This window comes from Anoplolepis gracilipes, chromosome 1 (genome assembly GCF_047496725.1).
Source record: "Anoplolepis gracilipes chromosome 1, ASM4749672v1, whole genome shotgun sequence".
NCBI lineage: Eukaryota > Metazoa > Arthropoda > Insecta > Hymenoptera > Formicidae > Anoplolepis > Anoplolepis gracilipes.
In genome coordinates, this window is record NC_132970.1 from 3957406 (window position 1) to 3980769 (window position 23364).

The 23364-nt window shown below is 34.4% G+C and overlaps 1 protein-coding gene and 1 long non-coding RNA gene across 2 annotated transcripts; both read right to left on the minus strand.

The window, feature by feature from the left end:
• Positions 1-2025: 2025 nt before the first annotated feature.
• LOC140666153 (uncharacterized) lies at positions 2026-4151 on the minus strand. Its single transcript, XR_012046718.1, has 3 exons — positions 3780-4151; positions 3535-3699; positions 2026-2253 (listed from the first exon to the last, which is right to left on the minus strand). It is a non-coding gene; the product is annotated as an uncharacterized lncRNA (long non-coding RNA).
• Positions 4152-20488: 16337 nt separating this feature from the next.
• On the minus strand, positions 20489-23364 carry LOC140670003 (trypsin-4-like). Its single transcript, XM_072900328.1, has 6 exons — positions 23219-23364; positions 22935-23023; positions 22099-22240; positions 21915-22028; positions 21519-21668; positions 20489-20861 (listed from the first exon to the last, which is right to left on the minus strand). Exons 1-6 carry the CDS (start codon positions 23330-23332, stop codon positions 20715-20717), a joined length of 756 nt encoding a protein of 251 aa, XP_072756429.1. The 5' UTR covers positions 23333-23364; the 3' UTR covers positions 20489-20714.

Below are 23364 nucleotides of genomic sequence, written 5' to 3' on the forward strand. Positions count from 1 at the left end.
GGGATAGACGGTCACGATTCTTCTCTAGATTACATGAGGATGCGGGTGATCAAAAGTTGAGGACTGATGTAAGGGACAGAGAACACGGTGGCGTCGCGACGACGAAAGTCATCTTTAGGGTCTGGTAGGCACTCTGGGCGCCAGCAGAAGGAGAATCGTTTTGTAATTGATAGGAGTGTTTGTTTTCGCATTTGTAAATAGCATTCCATTAGTACCGCCGCGAGCACAAACTGCACGAACTTTGGTGTGCACGTCGAAGTTTCACGTTTACTAAAGCAGTTCTGGCCAGAAGTCTACGACTAATCGAGCCTTGTCTGCTCTCCCAGTAACCCTCGGGAATATAGTGTAACTGTACTGTATTATAATTTAATGCATTGTACATCTTTTTACGATTGCGCAGACCATTTGAAAAACATCCCAAGTCGCATTCATCACTGTAAGATTGACTGGATAATTTTCTAATTTGATACTTAATGAAAATTAAACAATTAAGTTCCATTTTCATAAACGTCAATTAATGTTAAATGAGACTTAACTAGCATTTATAGAGAAAGGGCGCTGGATAATCAATTTAAAATTAAAATCTAATTTGACACAATTTAAATATTTTTAATTAACTAAAATTTTTACTAGTTTTTCATTGCTGTGATTTTAAATTATAGAAATTAAATTTAGAGAAATATCAAGTGCATTGCATATTTTATTTAATGCAGGTAAATATATCATATGCAATATATTGCAATATATACAGATATTGTAATTATAATATATATTACATAGGACCAAAATATATATTAACATTACATTAATTACATAATTCAATAAACATGTTATTAAGTGTGAACGCATAATATAGTTATTGTATATTGCGAGTAAAGTAGACGACATGCCAATAACTTCTAAAGTCTTTTACACGATCTTAAAGTAAAAAAAAATATTTTTATATTACATAAAATACGATAAAATGTATTACATACATAGAATGGTATAGTTTGTATATATACATATATATATATATAAAGTTTTATATGTATATATGTACATATATGTGTATATCTAAGAGATTGAGCAGTAACTCTATGTACCTGGAATATTTCCGCTATTTATAGAAGTATGAAAATATTATAATTAAATATTATAATTAAACGAAAGTTGTACGGCATCAAAAACGTCATAATATGCTAAATAATTTTTTTGTAGGTATATAAAGGCACTTCATAGATTTTAAGGTCAATCTAGTTTTGTTAAATGGAATTATTCTAATTTTTTATATAAATCAATTTCTCGTAATATTCTGCGTAAAAAGTTATGAGTATAATTACTAAAAATTGAATAGTTTATAATGTTTCATAGTTTATGCAAAATTATGTCAAAGTATAAAATATCTCGTAAACGTTTTGGTCATTATATCCTTATAACTTTTTATGTAAAATGTGACGAGAAATCTATTTATATGAAAAAAATTAGGATAATTCCATTAAAGAGAAAAAAAAATATATATATATGCATATAATTTTAAATGTTTCTTTATGTCTACAGATATGAAGATATGATCATAAAAATGCATTTTTCGTTTTCTTTCTGTCATCAAATATATTCAGATTTTTACTTGCAGTCATTATTACTTTATATAAATTATTTAACATTTTTACGTCGATATTATGTCAATGTACTGTCTTTGTTTATGAACTTATAAAGCAGACAAACACATACATATACTTATATTAATTTATGATATCATGCTACACTTTTAATTTGCAGAAATTATCGTTGATAATATTACACAATGATGATAATATTATATAATGGATATATGTAAAATAATTTTTTATATACAGTAGGATAAAGAATAAACATAAGCTAATAAATAGGAAAAGTAGCCGTAAAAATATCGTAAATATGTACCGTAAATTCGTTTCATCTGAGCATTGTTTCGGATTGGTTGTTGGCTTTCGCCAGTAACAAACGAATGCACAATTTCGTCCGCACAATTTCGGGCCAGCTCAAGCGAGAACGTCATCCCGACACGAATTTTACGACTGATCACTCGTGAAGCCTCCTCTTTTGTCACGTTCCGCGCTGTGGTTTTCTCGAAAGAAAACCGGATCCTCTCGGATACGGGTTCTTTCGATTGGAATGGATGAAATTCCATTACTACGGAATTTCGCGTAATTCCTTCGAAGCAGTGTCGCGTGTATGTTCCAAGTAATGAGAAAGGCATCACTGTCTTTTTTCTTTCATCTTTTCAAGATGCTGTGAGGTATAAATGATATAATTATTATTGGATGCTATTAATCTTTTAATGTCAACAATTTTTCGTCAATTCGTATACTTCGGAGCAAATTAACCATGGAAAGATCTTAGCTTTTCTATCAAATTTTTTGGATTCTTCATAATATGTCACAATCTGATAACGAGATCAATAATTTTTTCAAGATGACATATTTAATAAAAAGAGGATCTAAGACAAGATTTAGAGGAATTTTTAAAAAACTTTTAGGAATTTAAAATATATGTCTGAAATGTGTGCAAGTAAAACTTTTATATTTAAACCTTAATAAGTATGTCAACTTGTTGAAGATTCATATTATTGTATGTCAAATAGCGAGATATATATATATATATATATATATATGTGTATATATAAGACGAGATATATATATCTCTTTAATCAAGAATGTTTTCTCTCTATTAATTTAGAATAGATGAACTAAATTTCTATTTTTAATGCTTTTAATCATTATTAAATCGTGAATTGTGGAAGAATTACGTTTATTTCTATTGGGACGTAAATTGCTTAAATTGCGAATACTGTTACTCAGCCAATTCTCTTATCAAGAAGAGTATAAGCTTATTTGATTTCTGAGCGTAAATTTGCTCTGAGTGAAAATTCATTTTGAATTGCGCGTTATATAATGAAACTCGCGATATTTCTCCAAGCTGTGAGTAATTAAAATGTAAATTATGCGATGTGAGTAAACATGTTTGTACGAATTGCGCCAAGTGCAGCCCACGCTAGAAGGATTATCCTTTTAATGAAACTCGACAATGCGCGTTGATGTCGCGATGCGTTTATTAGAGATCATACTAAAAAACCTTGCACACTGAAGAAAAATGTCCACCTCTGCTGGTAAGAAAAAGAAATTTATTTAAATCTAAAAAATTATAGCACAAAACTAATTGACAATAAATTTATGAAATATAGTAAGTAATCAGAGGATCTGTTTTACACAAAATATATAATATGTATATAAAATTGTTATGTAAAATTATTTTTACAATTTTGCAAATAAAATAAAAATTATTTTATTTTCAGCAGATTTTTCGGCACGTTCGTAGCTTTTTGACGATTACAAAGAAATTCTACGTTATATTTGCGCTATCAAAAGACTCGTGGCCATATTCTACGTTTCGCCTTTTCCGTAGCATAGAAAAGAAATTCTCGACACGTTCCCCTCTGCATTCACGCTCACATCTGTACGCGATATAAATCGCGCGATGATTTTTTTTCTTTTTCATAACCCTCATACGCACCCTTGCCGTTTTCTCTTTCTTGCGTCTTTTTGCCCTACTAGTGCTTTTCATCGTCTCCCAGTCTGTTTCCTTGCTTCTTGTTCGTTCCTTCTTATTCTCACTATTAAAGCAGAACAGGCTATTTCGCGGTTTTCATACTTCGGCACGACGTAATTACCGCGATTTCTGCGAAGGCGAAAGAGTTCTGTAAGACGAACGATCGCGCGTAAAAGGCACTCGTGAATTTCGTGACGACATGAAAATACCTGGATTTCTTTTTTCCAAGCGTTCTTCAAACGAAAATTTAAAATTTTTTAATATTATGCAGGTATGCAGAAATAACTACATATACGTGCAAAATAATGATGAAAGACATAAATCTGAAGTAAATAGAAACAACACATAATAGCGCCGTAATGTCTTATTGTTAAAATTTATTAGTTGTAAGTATGACGTCATTTGGCGTGTTCGATTTTTGCGATATATATAAGAGTATGTTGTTGTTATTCGCGTGGCAAAATTTGAGCAAACAGGATATATCATCGCATTACCTTTCTAAACGCGATCCCGACAAGTATTGAGATATTTAACTATGTAAGGAACAGTGACACGTCCTTGTTTACTTACTCGGCGGTATGTCAGTATGACGAAGTGGGGTATGTCTCACTATAACAAGAGACATTAAGAAGGGGAAAAGAGGACAAAAACCAATGCGCAGAGAGACGAAAACACTGTTATTAGTCTGTCAACATTTTGATCATCTGACAATGAGTGAGAACCAGCTTACTCTACTCATCCGGTGTCGTTATAATGTACGAAGAAGAAAATATCTATCACATCCATATTTAAACAAGATGTATTTTTGAACAAAATGTTTTTCTATCTTGACAACTTGTAAACGTGTCAAAGTAGTAGCTGTTTCGTGCAATTCATTAGCAGTAGAAATCGAAGCAGTATAGGAAATGATAATTTTAAATTGTTTTCTTCTGATAATTTTTTTTAGATATAATTATTTTTTTAATGTTGAAATTCTTGCTCTAATATATTTCGCATCGCGCCTTGAAATTTCACCGATTTAGACATGATTTAGATTTTTTCTCTTTATTGTTTTCATTTCCAAATTAAAAATTGCATGCATTGATATATGAATTCGATTGAGTGATTGAAGTTGAATGACATGACAAATAAAATAATAAGGCATGATATATTCCAAATACTCTATTAATAATTAAATATTCCATTTCGCGAGAAATAAAATATATATATATCCCCATTTTAATAGATGTTTATTATGCTTGTACTCATCAAATATAAAATGCTGGTCCACATCGAATATAAAATGCATCAAATATAAAAACTTTTTAAACATTAAATATAGGATCCTTTACGAATACAATAATAATTTTTTGTTAAATATTAATTATTTTTGCCTGAAAATATAAGTTGCATCTTATATTTTAAAGTTATATTTGTCAACAGATCAATGTGTAGTTCATTTCTGTACATCGATCGATTAATTCTAACTTTTTATTTTATTTTGAAATATATACATGTTTAAATGCAGACAAATATTTTAGGATAGGCTGACCTCTTTCAAGTCTCTAACTTTGACTAAACTATTTTTGTTTTTATTAAAGATATTTGAAGGAATAGAATAATAATTTTTATTTATGTGTTACTATAATGCTGATTTTTATAGAAATTTTAAGACTCAACGATCTGCATGTTTTAACATTTCTATTTATTTCACTCAGATTGATTTCTTATTTGATATAAGATATATAGTTATTTTTGCAAACTTTGGTTAGTATATATATAAGTGAATTTTAAATTTTTGCTCCAAAAGCGTTCGAAACTTTAATGAGGTCTGCAAGTAAATGCTCTCTCTATCCTCTTCGCATTAAGACGTGTCTTCGGTTATAGAATCGGGCTTTCCTCTAAGTTTAGCGTTGAAATCTCCTTTGTTTTTGCCACTCCGTCTTCACCCCTTCAGGGCAACAGGAGTTGTGGTGCGATGCATCGACTTGCTCTCGTGCACACGGTACAATGATAATCCTGTTATACGGTAGCGTGTCAGTGACTGACGTTCCTTTGGCACAGCCTGCTCCCGGCTCGTCAAAGTGCAAGAACCAGGAAAGGGCTGTGTCAATATCAGGATTGTTTGATGTGGACGTTGTCCCTCAACGGCTACATTGTTGCCGCCAGAGTGTTTTAGTCTGTTTTGATTTTTTATTTACCCAGTAATTCTATATTGTTTTTATTGAAATCGTCAATACGTCTATTTGCTCTATTCTTGATGTAATTACATTTATAAAGAATATAATCTTTGCATTGTTTTCTAATTATAAAATATAAAATATAAAAATTACATAATATAATATAAAAATATAAGAGTACAGTTAAATGAAATAAAATAGAATCTTTTTAAAATATCAGAAAACTTAAAAGAAAAATAATATAATTTAACTTGTCTGTTAAGCAATTTTAACCCCAATACTTTGCATTTTTCTAATTCTATTTCAAGAGAATTAAAAAGCTATATTGTAAATTAATCAACTTTTATAAAACTAAGTCATTTCAATTAATCTACGTGTTTTGAACACTTTTGACATATCGATTCACGAGTATAATCTCCCTGCGCACGTTATTAGAAATGCATCGTACCGCGTAGCGCAGTTCGTTTAAATTCATTCTGCAGTTAATAGAAAATGGCAGAGCGAATTTGGTAACAGCGAGGAGCGGCTTATCGGTAGGAGACTGCTTGAAAGCGGATGCGAGAGCAGGTTCGCGGCCGGCCATCCGGTTTCACGAGGTTGGAGGCCAACCGAGCGGTCATCTCCCAGAGGCCTTGTACTCGGAAATAGACTGGGTTATATGTATATATATATATATATATATATATATATACATATACATAGATTCTGTGTCGTAACTCAGGCCGGAATACCGGCATAGTATTGATAATGCACGGCTTGTGCCCCTTGCGTTTATACCGTGGGTATATGATCCACCTTGCCCATTCGACGGTATTTCATATCTCTCCGGGCTGTTGATTTTTGCACGGTATTCCTGATCGCGTTTAAAGTGTCACTCGCTATTTGTATCAGAGAATCAATCGTTTACTTAAAAATTGTTATTTATTTTATCACTGTTACATGCGGACATTATTTATTGAACGGTTGACTATTCCGAACGCAAAGCTTTCTCTCTCACATGATACTTTTATAAATTTATTTAAAAACAACGGAAAAGTCACGTAAGAGAAAATAATAAACAGAACCAATAAAAATATCTATATATATAGTTATATTTACTCAAAAACGTTTTTATAGATACATATTTCTGACGGAAATAATGGAATAAATAATTATTATACTTTTTATGAGGAAGTTTGTACGAGAGTTTGCGAATACGTATTCCGCCGGTATACCGCGTATTACATATTTCCGTAGCCCTTCTCTCCTTTTCCTTCGTTTTATTTTTTTATGTACGACCGTTCGTCACGACGACACGAGCGCACCGTATTTCCCTCGAGTGTTTTTCGTAGCCATAGTAATTGTTTACTACCGTCGCACACCGGCCGTACGATGCTGATCGCAAAATCAATTTTCCTTCATGCGCCAGATGCGTTCTGCAGCGAGATTCGCAACCAGGAAACCTTAATCGTGATGGCAAAATTTTATATCAAATCTTTGTCACTTTGAATGACAAGACCAATAATCTTGAAATATGTGAAACGTTCGTATGTTTTCAGATAATAGTAATAATAAGAGATTTTACAATTAATAAAATTCTTTCAATATATATATATATATAATGAAGAGTGTTATATATCATTGTTTAAACTCCATATGTTAAAGTGCAAGAGACTGTATCTCACCTCAAAACAGTAAAGTTTATACTATATTGGAATACTTTGTCAAATGAGAAAAAAGTGCTGAGTGAGAGGAAAGATAAATATTATCTGAATTTTTTTCTCTCTATTGTTGTACTATTTGTTGTAGAAAAGATGATCGTTGATCAATTAGAAATTACTAGACAGGGAAAGAAATAGTATTTATCTTTGTATTTTCTATCTTTTACCTCTACTGTGTGACTCATTTTCTTAATAAATAGCTTTAGGCATTTGAGCGTAGTATAGTGTTTATTGCGTCAATATTAACGCTTTTCGAAAAATATACATGTGTGCACTTACGTATGCGCGGTATGCTTTAGTACATCAAAGGCGAGTATACACGCGTGAAACAATTAAACCGCGCACGCGAGCCAATTTAAGGATGTGTTTATTCCCGCGGTAATTTCTGCGTGCGTCAAAGCACGAGAGAGTTAATCCCCCTGTCCATTTGCGTCGCGCAAGAATCTCACTCACGGCCATCGGCTCGGTCCCGGCGTCGTCGCGTGAGGAATTCCGTATTAAAAGTTTACCGTCCTCACGGTAGGGTAGGGCAAGGCTCTAGCTTGCGGGAAAGGGCCGGAATTCCGTTGCGCGGCAGCCGAGGCACCAGGAATTCTGTAGTTACCTACGTTAGTCGCGCTCCTCCTCCATATATTTCCCTTCCCCGGCTTCGTTCTTCATCCGGCTCGATCCTGCAACGGTTTTGCCGCCCGGTGTCGTCGTAGTAAATCGGACCTTTTGACTGCCACCGATGGAAATCGAGACCCTTTGACACTGTATACCGTCACGCGCGCGCGTTCTCGGAAATATTTTTGAGTTTTATTCGCGCTGGTGCTCTCTGGGAAAAATGCCGCGAGCGTAACAACGACGTCGTTCGGTCACTCTATATTTTTTTTCTCTCCTCTTTTACTTTTCGCCATGGCGGTGATAATTAAAAAATTCTGTTGAAGTCAAGTTGTTTTGACCGGGAAGATTAATTGCTCGGTAGATAATTTTATCTTTTCTCTCTCTCTCTCTCTCTCTGTCACTGTATAGGGTTTCTTCTCTAAGATACGCGCTGTCACAATTGTGCATCTTCGAATATGGATGCACTTAGGTTTCTTTCTGAATGCAATAAATGAATACTCGAGTGCCTGATTTAATGAAGTCACGTTCGGAAACCCTTACGTCATTTATAATAAGAACAAAGCTGAGGTATAAGTTCAGTATGTAATTGCGTTACCAGACAATTTAACTTTGTAACTGTCAGATGGAAAATGAAGCGGATGAAAAACAACGTTTCGTGGCATGAAATTTCCAAAAGCGTCAAATTAATCGATTTAAAGGGCAAAGAGGTCGCGCGGTTTGGTCATTGGATCGGGAGTACAATGGAGAGAAATGCATTTGTGTCGCGTTTCGCCAGGAATTCTGGTGTCGCTATCCGTTTGCCGTCTGCGTTTTTTTTTTTGTGGCATTACTAACGAAGGTGTTATATTCCAGGCATCTATATCGCTTTGAAAGCGCACATTTCGCTGTATTCATCGAAACGTGGAATGCACTGCGTGGTTAGTCAAGATATCTATCGTAATAATTCCGCACGCGTCTATACGCAGACATATTATGCGTCCAAATACTCACCCTCCGTGCGTTATATCGCCGTCGAAACGTAAATCACTACGAAACAACGGACGTATATAATGGCAAGTATTATGTCGCAACAAGGTATGTGCACGACCCTTTTTCTTCGATACATTACGATTTTCGTCCCGAGTAAACTGCTCGATGCTCGGCAGATATCATCACACGATATGCTCGGACGTTCGTTCGTATTTGACACTTGTTATTGCAATTGAGTTTACTTAAATCAAATCGATTCCTATAACATGTTTACATTTCTCACAATACGTATGTACCTTTACGTCGATCAAATTCTGCTGGATGTTTTATTTAGTAAGAATGGGGAAATATATTTTTGTGCTCATTCAACAGAAGATATCGCAACTGATGGAAGTTGATTCTAGAATTCACGATTTAGAAAAAGGAAAAGGGTACATTATTGTTTCACATATGATAGTAAGTAGGTTACATTTGATATGTGTGTGTGTTTGCAAAATAATATCAACCATCGATATTCAGGACACATTTAATTAAAAAAAGGAGGTCATATTTTTCCATTACATATTTTTATTATAGAAAGATTAATAAAAAAAATATATATATATATATATATTTTTTTTATATACATATACATATAATAACAAGCGTGTTGATAAAATTTTACTTTGATTTAAAATAAAATATTAAACTCTGCCAATATATGAGTTTGCGTGTAACGTTCGGCACATTCTTGAAGGAAATTCCGTCTGCTTTATTTATGTATATTCTCATCGAATTTCTCGTGCTCCTGCATACTTGCAGCAAACCACTCGCGTCTCGGGAATTGTACGACGTACATGAACAAGATTGTAGAAAATTTTGCAACCCGAGAAACGCAAAGTCGTTATTCAATGTATATGTCGAACGCAATTAAACGTTTGCTCGTAACTCCTTGTTTTTCTTCACAATATCCTGCGCAGGTATATACTATAAATTTATGATATATTTCTCGATCATTTGTGAAATTCGCGAGACATCGAGCACAACGCATTTGTCTCGTTTTCTTTTGTTCTCCCGCGCATACGCAGAGTATTAAAAAATTTCATTTATGCATACATGTGGGACACACGTTTAATTAATGTTCGAATATATTGGCTCGGATGTTTGCATTGGAGTAGAAAGCTGGCAGAAACGTTAATAAACGTTTGTCGCGATGTTAGAACGAGAATGTATTTCCCTTCTTTTATGTCAGACAAAATAAAAATAGAAAATGTGCTTCGATTGAATATCAAGATATCGAAGTTTCTAAATATTTTTATACCGATATCAATATTCAAGGTTAACCTTTTAATAAAACTTTTAGAAGGTTTGCTTTATATTTTTCACCTAACGCCACATAAATTAAACTTAATGATGCACGCAAATTTTTGTTCTTGCTGGAGATAAACAGCGTTTTGTCGTTTTATTCATGCGTGTTCTTATCAAATTTTCCCCGCATTTTCTCTCTTTCTCTTTCTTTCTCTCTCTCTTTCTCTCTCTCTCTCTTCCTCTTTTTTATCGGGGATTGTACAGCGCGTATAATAAAGCTGGCGGAAAATGTTCGTCGGAAAAGGCGGGAAGGGATGGGCTGCCTGGAGGTCCCTATGTAACGCGGCTACATACGTTACGGCGTTTTATCCCGTCATTGTTTCCCTTGAAACTTTTCGCCCGCTGGTGCGGGCACGCAGTAAACTTACTATTTTTCCTAGATGTAAACTTGTTCGCGTACAGGTGACATAATTTTTGATCCTTCATTTTTCGATGTTCCATAAAGTGATCAATAAAATATCTTTCGCATTTTTCTCATACGTATTCGCCGTGGCTTTGCCATAAATATTTTATGGCTAGGGTGGATATTGAATTCTTTTTCTTATCCCTCTTTGACGCACTGTACATTTGATAAGCGTGTGGGAAATTTGTTATTGACGATGATTTTCGACTTTGAGTACGTGCAAAGCATCTCACGTGCCATTAATTCTTTTGCACGTGTAGAAAGGATTTTTCTAAAATATTTATCTCGTCTCTCGTTATCTTATCTTTTTGAGGGATATTTTAAAAACATCAATTTTCCTCCTTCATCCTTTTACAGTTATAACGAGATACTCTTTTATACATATGAATCTCTTAGGTAAATATTGCTTCAAAGTTGTACGTAAATGTTACTCGTTGTAACAATCTGCTTGCATAACGGATTGCGCACTGCGGCAGATATTTATCACTGCGGTGAACTTTGAAATGTGTCGCACGTGTGTCGATCTCACAAGCTCGTTGTCACTATGATTTCGCTGTTTTGTTTAAACGATCCTTCAAAAAATGACACCGATGCGGTCGACTGCTGCTGATCGTTGTTGGCAAGAAGCACGCCCCGTATGCCCGTGCTAATGGAACTCTTTTATCAAGGCCGACTTTGCACGACGGTCGATACTTTATATTCGCACGGACGAGTCGTGGGCGTCATATTTCCGAGGCAGCGTCAGGAAAAGAGCGACAGGGCGAAATGGAATATCAGCCCATGGGTTCGTCACGCGCGACAGGAGTTACGAAACGACGAAAAACGAGATTTTGCTCGAGGGCCGTGGAGGAGAATCCGGGAAGGGGCGCCTGGGAGCGAAGGGTGGCGAGAGACACGCAAAGGCCTGTTGGAATTATTTGCACGTCGCTGGAATGGAGATGGCTTCGCTTGATCGGAACTTGCGCGAATGCATGCCATGTAGTGCACCGATCGCGCGCAGTCAATTTGCAGGTGAATGCAGGATTATGAATTTTTTCGACAAACACGCAATTCAATCGTCTCTTGTTCGCGCTAGCTGACCGTACATAGAAGCAAAATTTCATAAATTTCAAAAATTTCGACAAAAACATGACGAAAAAGAATTCGAACTTTTTAAACAATTTTTTAAATAAATGAACCTTCTAATTATTTTATATCTTAGCTTTCGGAGAGAAGAAAAAAGACAGTTTTTGACAAGAGGTAGCTTCAAGAATAAATCTATTCGGATAGAAATTTCCATTAAAAAAAATATTATTCTTTCGACAAAAGCTGTGTACTATTTATAGAATTCTTATAACTTTTGTTCAAAAAAACAGCAATTTCTCACTGAAATTTCATACGAATGATATTTCCCGTAAATAAGGTAATTTTCCAGGAATAAGATTGGTAGATTTTTAGTTAGAACTGTGCGTGCCTCGTGCGTTTTTTTGATCTTCTAAAACGATTGTCCACCTCTTCGATCGAGTGTGCTGCGAGTCGACAGATGCGATGTATTTGGCCGGACAAACAGCATGATTCGAGCAGTGATCGATCGACGTTTAAAACGTCCCCAATGATGGAGGATGTATTTTTGTACAAAATGCTTGATCTCTTACGTATGTTTCCGAGATCGATATACGCGTCGCGATATCGTGCGACGCTATCGTGCAAAAATGAGGAACGATACTTTTAAGGGACACGCATCAGCTAGCCAGCATTGTTTGTATTACAAATCGATGTCGGCCATGTTTAAGCACAAGGTCAACTGATAGAAAATGCCGTCCCATGATTTTCATAAAGCGTCAGAATGCGACTCTTCCTTTGCCGAATATGTACAGCGTTCGAGAAAACGCTCGCGCATGGCATATGCCTTTCGCAGTTTTAATACCATGCTTATGATTTATGTATCGGAATACATATTGCATCGAATCCTCTCTCGTATTAATATTGACACTGGAAGCGAAGCGTTTCCCGTTCTTTCTGCGCGGCATAGGAGATATTTTTATTTCGCGTAAAGGCTCGTTCAGACATAACGATTTTCGACATGTCACAATACATATCAATATTATTTTAAAACCTTACTGTGTATTTTACATAGATATTGTTCAAGTAGTATAAGATCAGTTTATATAAAATTTTTCAGATACTAGTTGCAATTCTGCAGCGGAAGGATTAAGAGCATCACAATTATGCGATGCGAAATTTTTTGTAACGTAATAATTAAAAAACATATACATATATATATATAAGAGACATTTTATTAGTTAAATATAGAATTTTTTATAAAATCATATTTGCACGATGTATTTAGTAACGTTATATGGTGATAAATACGCATTTTTTTACATTTATTTTTTAATTAACCTTACGACGTATTACTCGTCCGTGGTATTTTGAAGCGATCGGAGTGGAAGACCCGCGAGCCTAGAGAGTCGAGTTTATTGTCAGAAGAAGCTACTCAATGGAAGAGCTTTAAAAATGAGGGACTCCACGCTGGAATACAGAGGAAATTTCAGGATAACGATCATAATCTTGACAGATGCGAGCATTCGTCACTTGTTAAATTCCCTAGCCGTGCACGAACCTGACGAATATCCTGACGGGATAGAGTTGCAAATTAGGACTTTGTTACATCGTGCGTTTTCTCTCTTTTAAAAGAGTCTCCGTTGGCTTTCGGAGGATGACGAGCTCGGCGCGAGTCCGCTTGATAATGCTTCTAAATTTTCGTTACCGCGCGATGGAAGGCGGCCTGAAATGGTAGTGTGTAAACTACTTAAAGTAAGAAAAACGGTCATGCGGAGGAGAAGTCGCGTAGACAGTCGCCATTGTGCTTGGTAATTCTCGCTACGTCTTCGTTCTCCGTCTTTATAACGGCAAAAGAATTCTAACAAATATGTCACCTGTGCAGAATTGCTACTAAGACTACTCGTGACAGTGATTCATTGCTCGCAACAAAGATATTGCAAATGACAGCTTGTACGTTAACATTGTCTTGAATTTATCCGAACGTATTTAAAAAAACATTAATGTTCGAATATTAATATTTCCACACAAACATTAGAATAAGAATCCTTTGAAAAAGAAAACTTTCAATGGTTGCGAGAATTTGAAGAAACAAATTCTCCAACAAAGACTTTAAAAGACTCTGAAGGAACAAGTCTTTTCGCGTTTCTTTGCGTACAATTATTCATTGTGTTTGGTGTCGTCGGATGCTACCTCGCGACAAACAAGGCTACTCGCAAAGAAAAGAAAATCAAAGCCGCTACACAATGAGCTCTCTTACCAAGCGCAAACTCGGTTTATATCCCGCGGTAAAGAGGATACAATGCGGCGAGCGCAATACTCCGAATCCATTCCGTGCACATTCGGTAGACAAACAATAATTACAGAGTCCTCGGTCCCTCGGACTACGCTCTGGGAAAATACTGATGCAATCTCGGGTGCGGCACCAGCCAGCCAGCCAGCCAGCTAACCCCGATAGAGGGGTGAGTTGCGCTTTTATTTCCCCGGGAAACGGCAAACGACGTTAGCCAGTACGGTGGTGTACCATTCGCCTCTCCCTCTCGGAACCCTACCTCCATTTTGTGTGTGTGTGTGTGTGTGTGTGTGTGTGTGTGTGTATGTGTGTGCGTCTGCTCTTTTTATATTATTAAGTTCCTAACGTACTGAAAAGGACGGCGGACGCGACTACAGGCTTTCGCATCCGGTATATGTTTCACAGCCGTCGGGGGATAATCATTTTTGTCGTAGCGACGCTAATATTGTCGAGGATCCCGCGAAATTGTCGCAATAAACGTGTCTCGCGTCGCATTTCTAGAGTAATGCCGTGTATTATCATAAGTTACCAAATAGAGAATGATGTAAAGATTATATAACAGCCTTTACTCGATATTCACATATTTTTTCGTCAAAAATATATATTATGCAAAATTAATTATGTAATTAATTTTGTAGTATGTACTTATAATTTTTTTAAGTAGATCATTCTTTATATTTTTTTCTAATAGATAACTTTCCATTTCGCCAATTATTAACATTCTAAAAATTAATATAACTTGAATCAGTTGCGAAAAAAACTTTGATTCAATGTCCTTTTCTTTCTTTTTCCTTTAATTTTCTCTCTTTACGCGCATGAGATAACAAGCTGCTAACGATGATAGTCGCGAGGATCGTTTGCGCGATTTCCGGACTAGAACTAAGTTCTCTCACTTAGAAGTCGGGCTTTGTCGTTAAAACGATAAGGTCTCTCGCACAAGGCGCGAAATAGCATCGAATAAAAAGTCGATACGCTTTTGTATAGAACCGAGATGTACCCGGCGCGGTTGGTTATCGGAGTTTGCTGGTTCGCAGGCGCCGAATTGACGCGCGTAAGAAGACGTTCTCGGCTTCATCGACAAACCGAGAAACTTTTCGACTGCGCCTATCCTCTTCTAGCAAAGAGAATTTCTTTCTTTGATTTTATTATTGTCACAGCTTGTTGTCTATTGTCGACTATCGAGTAAAGTAGACAACTAGTTTTGTCGCGCGTGAACGCTCTGCTTCCTCTCGAAAAGCAAGAATTACTTCAGAGAAATCAGAATTCTCTTTTATTTTTATTCGTATATTATTGGATCACTTTTATTCTATAATCAAGGCATTTATGGAATTCGTACAAAGGATTGCGTAATAATATATTTTTCAATTTGTATCAATTATCCAACGGCATACTATGGCTTGATACGTTATTATCCTATAAAAGCGATTTATTCATTTTATTCTCGGAAATCTTTATTTCACGTGTGATCGCGTACGCACACAGTGCTCAATTGGCCGGTACGTATACGTTGAAGTCGCGGATGCAAAATTGAAATGCATATTTGAACGTTAATTTTAGATATCGCATTAAATCTGAAATGGACTCTAAAATCCGCAAAATTGATCCACATGTGCGAAAGTAAAGTAAAGTTGCATTTATGTTGTACGAGCGCGGACAAGCGATTGGATTGTAATCTAAACGATGATGACAGAGAATGAACGAATCAGTGCGCCGCTATTTCCTGCCGAAGAACCATAAACCAGCAAATCATTGGAACAGATTTGTTGGTTTAGTATATAGTGAATGCACCTTTATCTTCCGTAACGTAAACTATCTAGAAATTGAAATTTTGAATTCGAAATGTAATTAAATTTAACAATAGAACTTGAAACGTGCTAAAAAGATTTGCGAGAGGAAAGAAAAAAATTGTTTAATGGAAAACATTATTTTCTGTATTAAAAAACGTGATTGTTAATTTAGGCGTGTCTTTTGTCATTTTGCAGTTTTTATTTTTAAATCGACAAATTTTCTTTTTATTCATTTGTTTGCCGCGCCTTTTGTAAACGGCTTTACAATAGTTCGGTGAACGCAATTGTTATCTTGAGTACGCGAGTATCAATAAGAGGGAATAATAATAGGAATAAATTTCTGCGGTTCGCTATTCGCTCACGGCATTTCGCAGTGCTACTTGCAATAATCGCTGCACTATTATAACCTAATAACGCCTTGTGCCATTACTTTAATACGGTATCGCGTTGCCGCGGAGTTTTGCTACTCCGCAATTGCGCACGTAATGCCACGATATTGAACGACTACTTCCCGGCTGCTTTTTCAAGGTACTACTGGCCATTCGAGAGGTACTTGAAGTTTGATTTTTCAAGATATCAAAGATCGATGTGTTCAACTTAACAAGAACGGTTTCTGTATGTATGAAAAAATTTCTCATTTTTTGCAATGTAGGAATGTAATATATAAAAAAAAAAGATATATATCTTTTTTGTAATACATATGAATCAAGGTTTCGAAGAGAGAAATTTGAGAAAATTGACGTCAAAGTGCAATGCAATGAAAAAATATCGAACGGACACTCGCATGAATTTACAGAGATATTGGAATCGGTGAACCAGCAACATCTCTCGGATTGGTAATACGTCGGTCTCCAATGATTACACAGAGGATATCGTATAACGACGATTCGATGATAATGCTTTGATAGGAAACTATCGTATGCGAAACACAAACACGTATCACTACAGGAATTGTGTTTCACCGTAGAAGAAATATTTATGTTGCTTATACAATACATTACGTACGACATTTTCTGAGACCTACCTTCTCTATAATGGAAAATAAAACAGCGCATTTTTTAAGCATAGTTCGAATGCAAAATAATCGCAAATTCAATGCTTGTGAGGCTTGTGAAAAAAAATTTATTTTGCGCGTTTGATTGCGCTTTTTTCAGTCAGAAAACGTGCCTCCCTTTTATCTATTTTACAAGAATCGTGTGAAAGAACTAAAACGAGATCACGTTATATGAAATATCCATCACGAATCTGCCGGATGGCTTAACAAAATTGATCGTGCCTGTTAGATTATGGATTCTGTTAAAAATCTATGTACCCTTCTATCACTCACATACAGAGTTTGCGGTAATGATTCAATCTTTGCTAATGATACTGCTGGCGCAAACGTGTCGATTCTCATGCCGCAGAGATATGTAGAAATTTGGCGAATATTTTAATTTTATAGATTATTAAATATCACATTGTGTTGGTCGGAAATCCATTGCAAGATGAGAACGTGAGTGTGCGGCGCTAAATATAGATTATCATTTCAATTTCTCCGGAAAGAAATGTAGGTTCATTTCGAATTATTACTTATCGATAGCTGCGAATAAATGCATTATAATTTGCGCATGCGGTACAAACGATCGGCCCTACGAATAATTTATTACCCTTTCGGATTTATTTGCAGATAACCTTGTCGTCGGTTAATCAATAATACAAAAATCTCATACAAATTGTCTACAGTGATTTTCCCATCTTTATAAAAATTCTTGTCAAAGTATATACATATAACGCAACGTTATTAGTAGATAAGAACTAGGTAAATGAAAATAGCAATTACGTTGTTTTCAACTAAATCTTTTTTTTTTTGCTATCATTCTGTTAAACTGAGACTTTCATCGTGACACAGTCGAAAAGATTTTGTTTAAAAAACTTGGATTTATCAAGTGTTGTCTATTTAAAATACTCTTATTTGATACATGTGTTCGTCAACAACATTGATCAAATTCGTCTTTAATAATACGGGTTTCATTATACTAGACTGTTCTCTAGATAGTCAATATTTGAATTTGAATAGTAAATAGTTCGTCACAATTGTCTATACAAACTTAACTAGCATACACGAATTTAGTTCTGGCACAAAACAAGGATTGGAATAGATCTTACATATTTGAAAGGATCATTTCTGCATGGACGTATGTTATTATGCTTTATTATTCTTTCAAAATGTATGATTAAAACCGTATCGCTGTAATCATTATTATAATAATTGTGATGGCGGCGAGAATACAAAATAATTGAGATTGTTTGGAAAATGAAACATGATTTATTAATGAGGAAATCAATAATTTTTATACAAATATGAAGAGGTAATGTATTCACATTTAGAACAAAAGATTATTAAAAAATTTAACCTATTGATTTTACATCTAAAACACATTACAATATCCATGTAATCGTATTAATATTCTAGTAATCGACGGAGACAACATGGAGATTCTTTTATATAATTTGCTTTCCCATTGATTTTTTCCATCACATTTATTACTGTAAACGTGCAGAAGAATGTATTGGAACTGAATAGCTTGTATCTACTATCTAAGGTGTTTAAAGAGAAAGCAAAAAATTTGATTTCAACCAATCCAATCACGTGTGTCTGATACTTTTCTAGTTTAAATGTCTATGTTATTAAAATTTATATATGTACAATCATTTATGAAAAGGTCTTTGTGGCAAATCCTTTTGCAAGATAGATAGCAGTATTTGAAGAGGGACACACGTGGAATGACACACGTGGAAATTTCATTGATGCCCGAATACTTTTTCGCGGATATGCGTTTTTTTTATTCCGATATTCGGATTACTGGGATTATCCGAGGTCACGTTGAGTTTCTGAGAATCTGACCTGGATTCTTGTTTTGTTGTCGTCGTTTTTTCGGAGAAACGCTTTAGAACAAAATATACTAGACATTGTGAAACGGTTATCTAATGAAACGCTCGTCAGGCTTAATTAAACATCCACGAGACAATTTGGATCGTGCCGGTTGAAAGATAAGTAAATGACGGTTTTACAGAAGAGTAATGAAACGTAACTATTATGAAGAATAGCCAAATGAAAGACGGTGTACTTTTCCCGAGAGCTGACTTCCTTTCGAACAAACTGGAGAGTAAGACAAACATACAGCATTGTGATAAAGAAACCATTAATAATCTTAATGTAATAATTGTAGTATTACAAAAAATTCTTTTTTTAAATTCTTTTTTTTTCTCCGGATAAAATGAGGATTAGGAATATTTCGCAATACGTATAATTTATCGTTATCAGAAATTCCGGATATATCTACGCGCGTGAAACAAGGCAAGTTGGGTCAAATTACCGCCGCTAGATAACGAAAATTGATATCCGAGGAAATATTGATTGCTTACCGGGTATAATGGCACATTAGTACGCTGCGTTTGTCATGATTCTTAACGATCAGAACCGTACAGCACGAACGTGTGCTGTTTCTCGACGTGGCATGATGTTCCTCACGAGACGAAGACGACAATCATCCGGCGTCACGTATAATGGCAACGCTCTTTACTGGCAGCACTCGGTACGTAAATAGGGTGGACGCGTACATTGACTGTTTGTGCCACCGTTTACGAGCCAGCCACCTGTGTGCGGGGCTGCAAAACCGTTTATTCAATGCCATCGCGCGGCGGTGGCGAAACCCGGAGCCACCGTTCCGAGTCGACGCTGAAATTAATAATCCTGCGTGACGAACGTTTACGTCGAGGCAAGTGTAAAGGGCAGCAAGATAATATTTATTGCATTGCGTAAAATTACACGTCGCTACCTCGGAACTGATTACACTTGCGCTCTCTCTCTCTCTCTTTTATATGGAAGCTGCAATTCGTGAGAATACTTGACCATTATACATACGCGATTATAAATGTGTTGCGTTTATGTGCGAATCTGAATCTGTGCCGGATTTCATAGTCTGATATGCTGCTTGTAGAGATTAGAATCATTCTTACTTGATGATGCTTTAAATTTCTAACGTTTGAGCGAGATCATTAATTGCGCTATTTGACGTTTTGTTGTTTCGGAATTGTCAATTGTTGAGATATCTTAGGTTTGATTTTTGTCGTTAGTATGTTTTAATGATAAAACAAAATATATTATGTAACATTTGAAAAAAAAATTTTTTTTTAAATTATCTTAAATTTATATATATATATATATATATCCAATTATAAATATATGTTTGTATATATAAATTTAATATACATATATAATTAATTAAATATATATATAATATTAATATCAATATTAAATTAATATATATATATATATATATATATATATATATTAAATTTAATATTGATATTAATATTATATATATATTTGATTAATTATATATGTATATTAAATTTATATATACAAACATATATATTTATATATATGTGTGCGTGCGTGCGCGCATGTGTGTATTTGAAAAATATAACCTGCTGATCATACGTTATTGATTAACTGATTTTTAGGACAAAAATGTAAATTGATGTAATTTTCCAAATTTTAAAGTTAATAAATGCACGAAAATAATGACTGTTGAATCATATGGATGGGAAAGCAATAATTAATCTCATCAAAATGTTGCAGTTTTTAATTTCTGTTTCACTATTACAGAATTTCAATTGTTTATCGTAAACAATTTTCTTTCCGGCTTTCAGCCTTCTGTTATTGTACAATTCATGGTCTTTTTCATAATACTGTCCAGTTTTGATATGATTAAACAAAAGCAAATAGTTTTTCAACGACATGCTATCTCCCTTCTATTTCTGAGAGAAGGACAGAGAGGGAAGAAATTAATTCTGCTACACGTTCGCTCGCTTAGTTATCCAACTCCGTATGGTAGATATTCGCGTGTACACCCCAGGATATCCTGCACTCGCACATTGAGCGCCCCAGGACACGATCCCAATTTGGACACTGTTATACACGAGCGGACCACCAGAATCTCCCTACGATATGAATAAATAAAATTTTTTCACTTTTGTATAAGAATCAATTTCTAAAAAATTAATTCGAAGACAGAATAAGATCGTTTTAATAAGGTATATATATATGTTCCGAAGGTACTGATTTCTTTTTCTAAGTGTGTTAAATTAATCCATTTATTATAGCATATTGTACATTAAAAAAAATAAACAGACAAAGAATTATTACAGAGAATTTAGGCCTGATTGCACCAACATTATTTTGCATTTAAGTGAGACTTAAACATGTGTCTATCTTTATTTTTCTTTCTAAATGAATAAAGACAGACATATATTTAAATCTCCCTTAAAGCCAAAATAATGTTGATGCAATCGGGCCTTATACACATATGTATCTGTACACATAATTTATATATAAAATTTCTATGCTAATATTTTAACATGTATGTGTATGTGTATTATTGTAGAAAGCAATCTCTCTTGAGGACTTCCCGGAAAAATATGAGAAGAGATATCACATATATTTCACATGTGATGATAAATATATAGCAATAGAAGATAATAAAAGAAGATATAAGATAAAGAAAAAGTTGCGAAAAGAATGTTCATAATCAAAGGATTATAAATGTTTACTCGGAAATTGCTAATAAAATGATAATATTGATTGGATATAAGACATACTTGACAAGTATCTTTTCCACCGGTAGTGTAACCGGCGCACAGCATGTTGGTTGTAACTATTCGATTACGAACGTATATCTGTCGGCAGACTTCTTGATCAATAGTCGGAACCTTCAAGGTTTGCAGTACTTTGGCACTGTTACCATTCGTCTGAAATTGGTAACACACTAATGTAGATTATTGAATAAATAATATAATAATTTACTAAATATCTACCAAAAATCCCGTCAACATTTATCATGATGACCGAACAACTAATCGACAAACAAACCTTAATAATACCTAATATTCATACAAAATTAACAGTCATGTGTCTGCTGATGAACGATGATAAACACTGATGTTGATAGTATATAAATGCGAAAAATGGTTTATCAATAAGCAGAAAAAACTTACTGATGTTTTTCCCCATCCCGAAACAATTGCCGTACTGCCACTTTTAATGTTAATTGAGGGCGTTGCCAAAACAACAATTTTTGCGTTTGGACCCAAGGATAAAGGAGTAACCAACTAAAAAGATTCTACTTTAAAATTTTATGTAAAATATATCGTGCGAAATAATTCATAATTGACTACGTACTTTAATCAAAGCGACATCGTAATCATAAGTATCCTCATCATACCATTCATGGGGAATGATTAAAGAAATATCTGCGATCAGAGTACCTCCTTTATCGTGATAACTGCTAGCTACTCGGATTTTAAAGAGCGATACTTTTCCACTATAAACACATTTAATGAATCTAACGGCTGTGATGTAATTATATCAATTATTATATAAACTTATCTAATCTGAGTTTCTTTTTTTCTTTTTTTCTTTATATATATATGTATCTGCAGGGTGTTAAAACCGAGAAACTTCTAGAATGTGTTCTAAAGGTTATCCTAACAAGTAAAAAAGTTTATATACATTATAGATCGATTTGGCTCAGTTATCAAGATATAAAGAATTTAAATCTTGTCAGATACGCAAAGTTCTGACAACGGTCCTCGGTCTCGCGTCGTTCATAATAATTTCCATTAAATATGCAGTGTGTCATCCCAAATATTTATTTGACATTAAAATATTGGCGTTTGATTGATGCTAAAACTATAACACACATGGCCGTTTTATTACTATTACTTTCTGATACCTATAAAAGAATCTTTCAAAGTGTCAAGTAAAGTCGCATTATTTTTTAAACATATCTCGATTTAGCTTTAGAGATGAATATTTATGTAAAGATTATTTAAAAATGTCTGGTAGTTTTTATTTTATTACAAAATTAATAAAATTGTTTATTTCTTGCTAAATTGATCTGCATATAAAGTTTTTTTGCTTAAAATAATCTCTAGAACACATTCTAGAAATTTGTCAGTTAACCTCTGAGACAAAAGAGATTAAGTATGTATTAAAAACAAGAAATTTGCACGTACCCATAAACGCAGTGCGCTGCTGTTAAAATCCATTGTTTACTAATTATTGAACCTCCGCATACAAGTTTACCATTATAATGAACAGAAACCTACTTAAAATAATTTTCAAAGAAAGATAATAATACATATGTATATGCAAAATAATTTTATTTGTTTGAAAATTGTTTTTAAGAATATGCAAGCATCAATATTGATAGTGAGCATCAGTTGTTTAACTAAATTTATAAAATTATTTGAGTATTAAGTCATACGATAATGAATGAATATTTCAATCGTGAACTGACCTGATATGGATGCTTATCGATAGTCGTAGATGTGCCTCCGATTATTCTAGATTCTAAACACGAGGCGGAACCTATTAAAGTTAAGCAGAGTATAATCAGCATGGCTACAGTCATTACGGCGATTTAGTTACTAACATGTTTATTCG

Bases quoted from the DNA above. Each gene is read 5' to 3' on its own strand.
- LOC140670003 (XM_072900328.1), bottom strand. From the start codon at position 23,332: ATGACTGTAGCCATGCTGATTATACTCTGCTTAACTTTAATAGGTTCC. The intron at 22,029-22,098 runs GTACGTAGTCAA...GAATCTTTTTAG, and splicing joins ACGATGTCGCTTTGATTAAA to TTGGTTACTCCTTTATCCTT. The intron at 21,669-21,914 runs GTAAGTTTTTTC...TACCAATTTCAG, and splicing joins CGGGATGGGGAAAAACATCA to ACGAATGGTAACAGTGCCAA.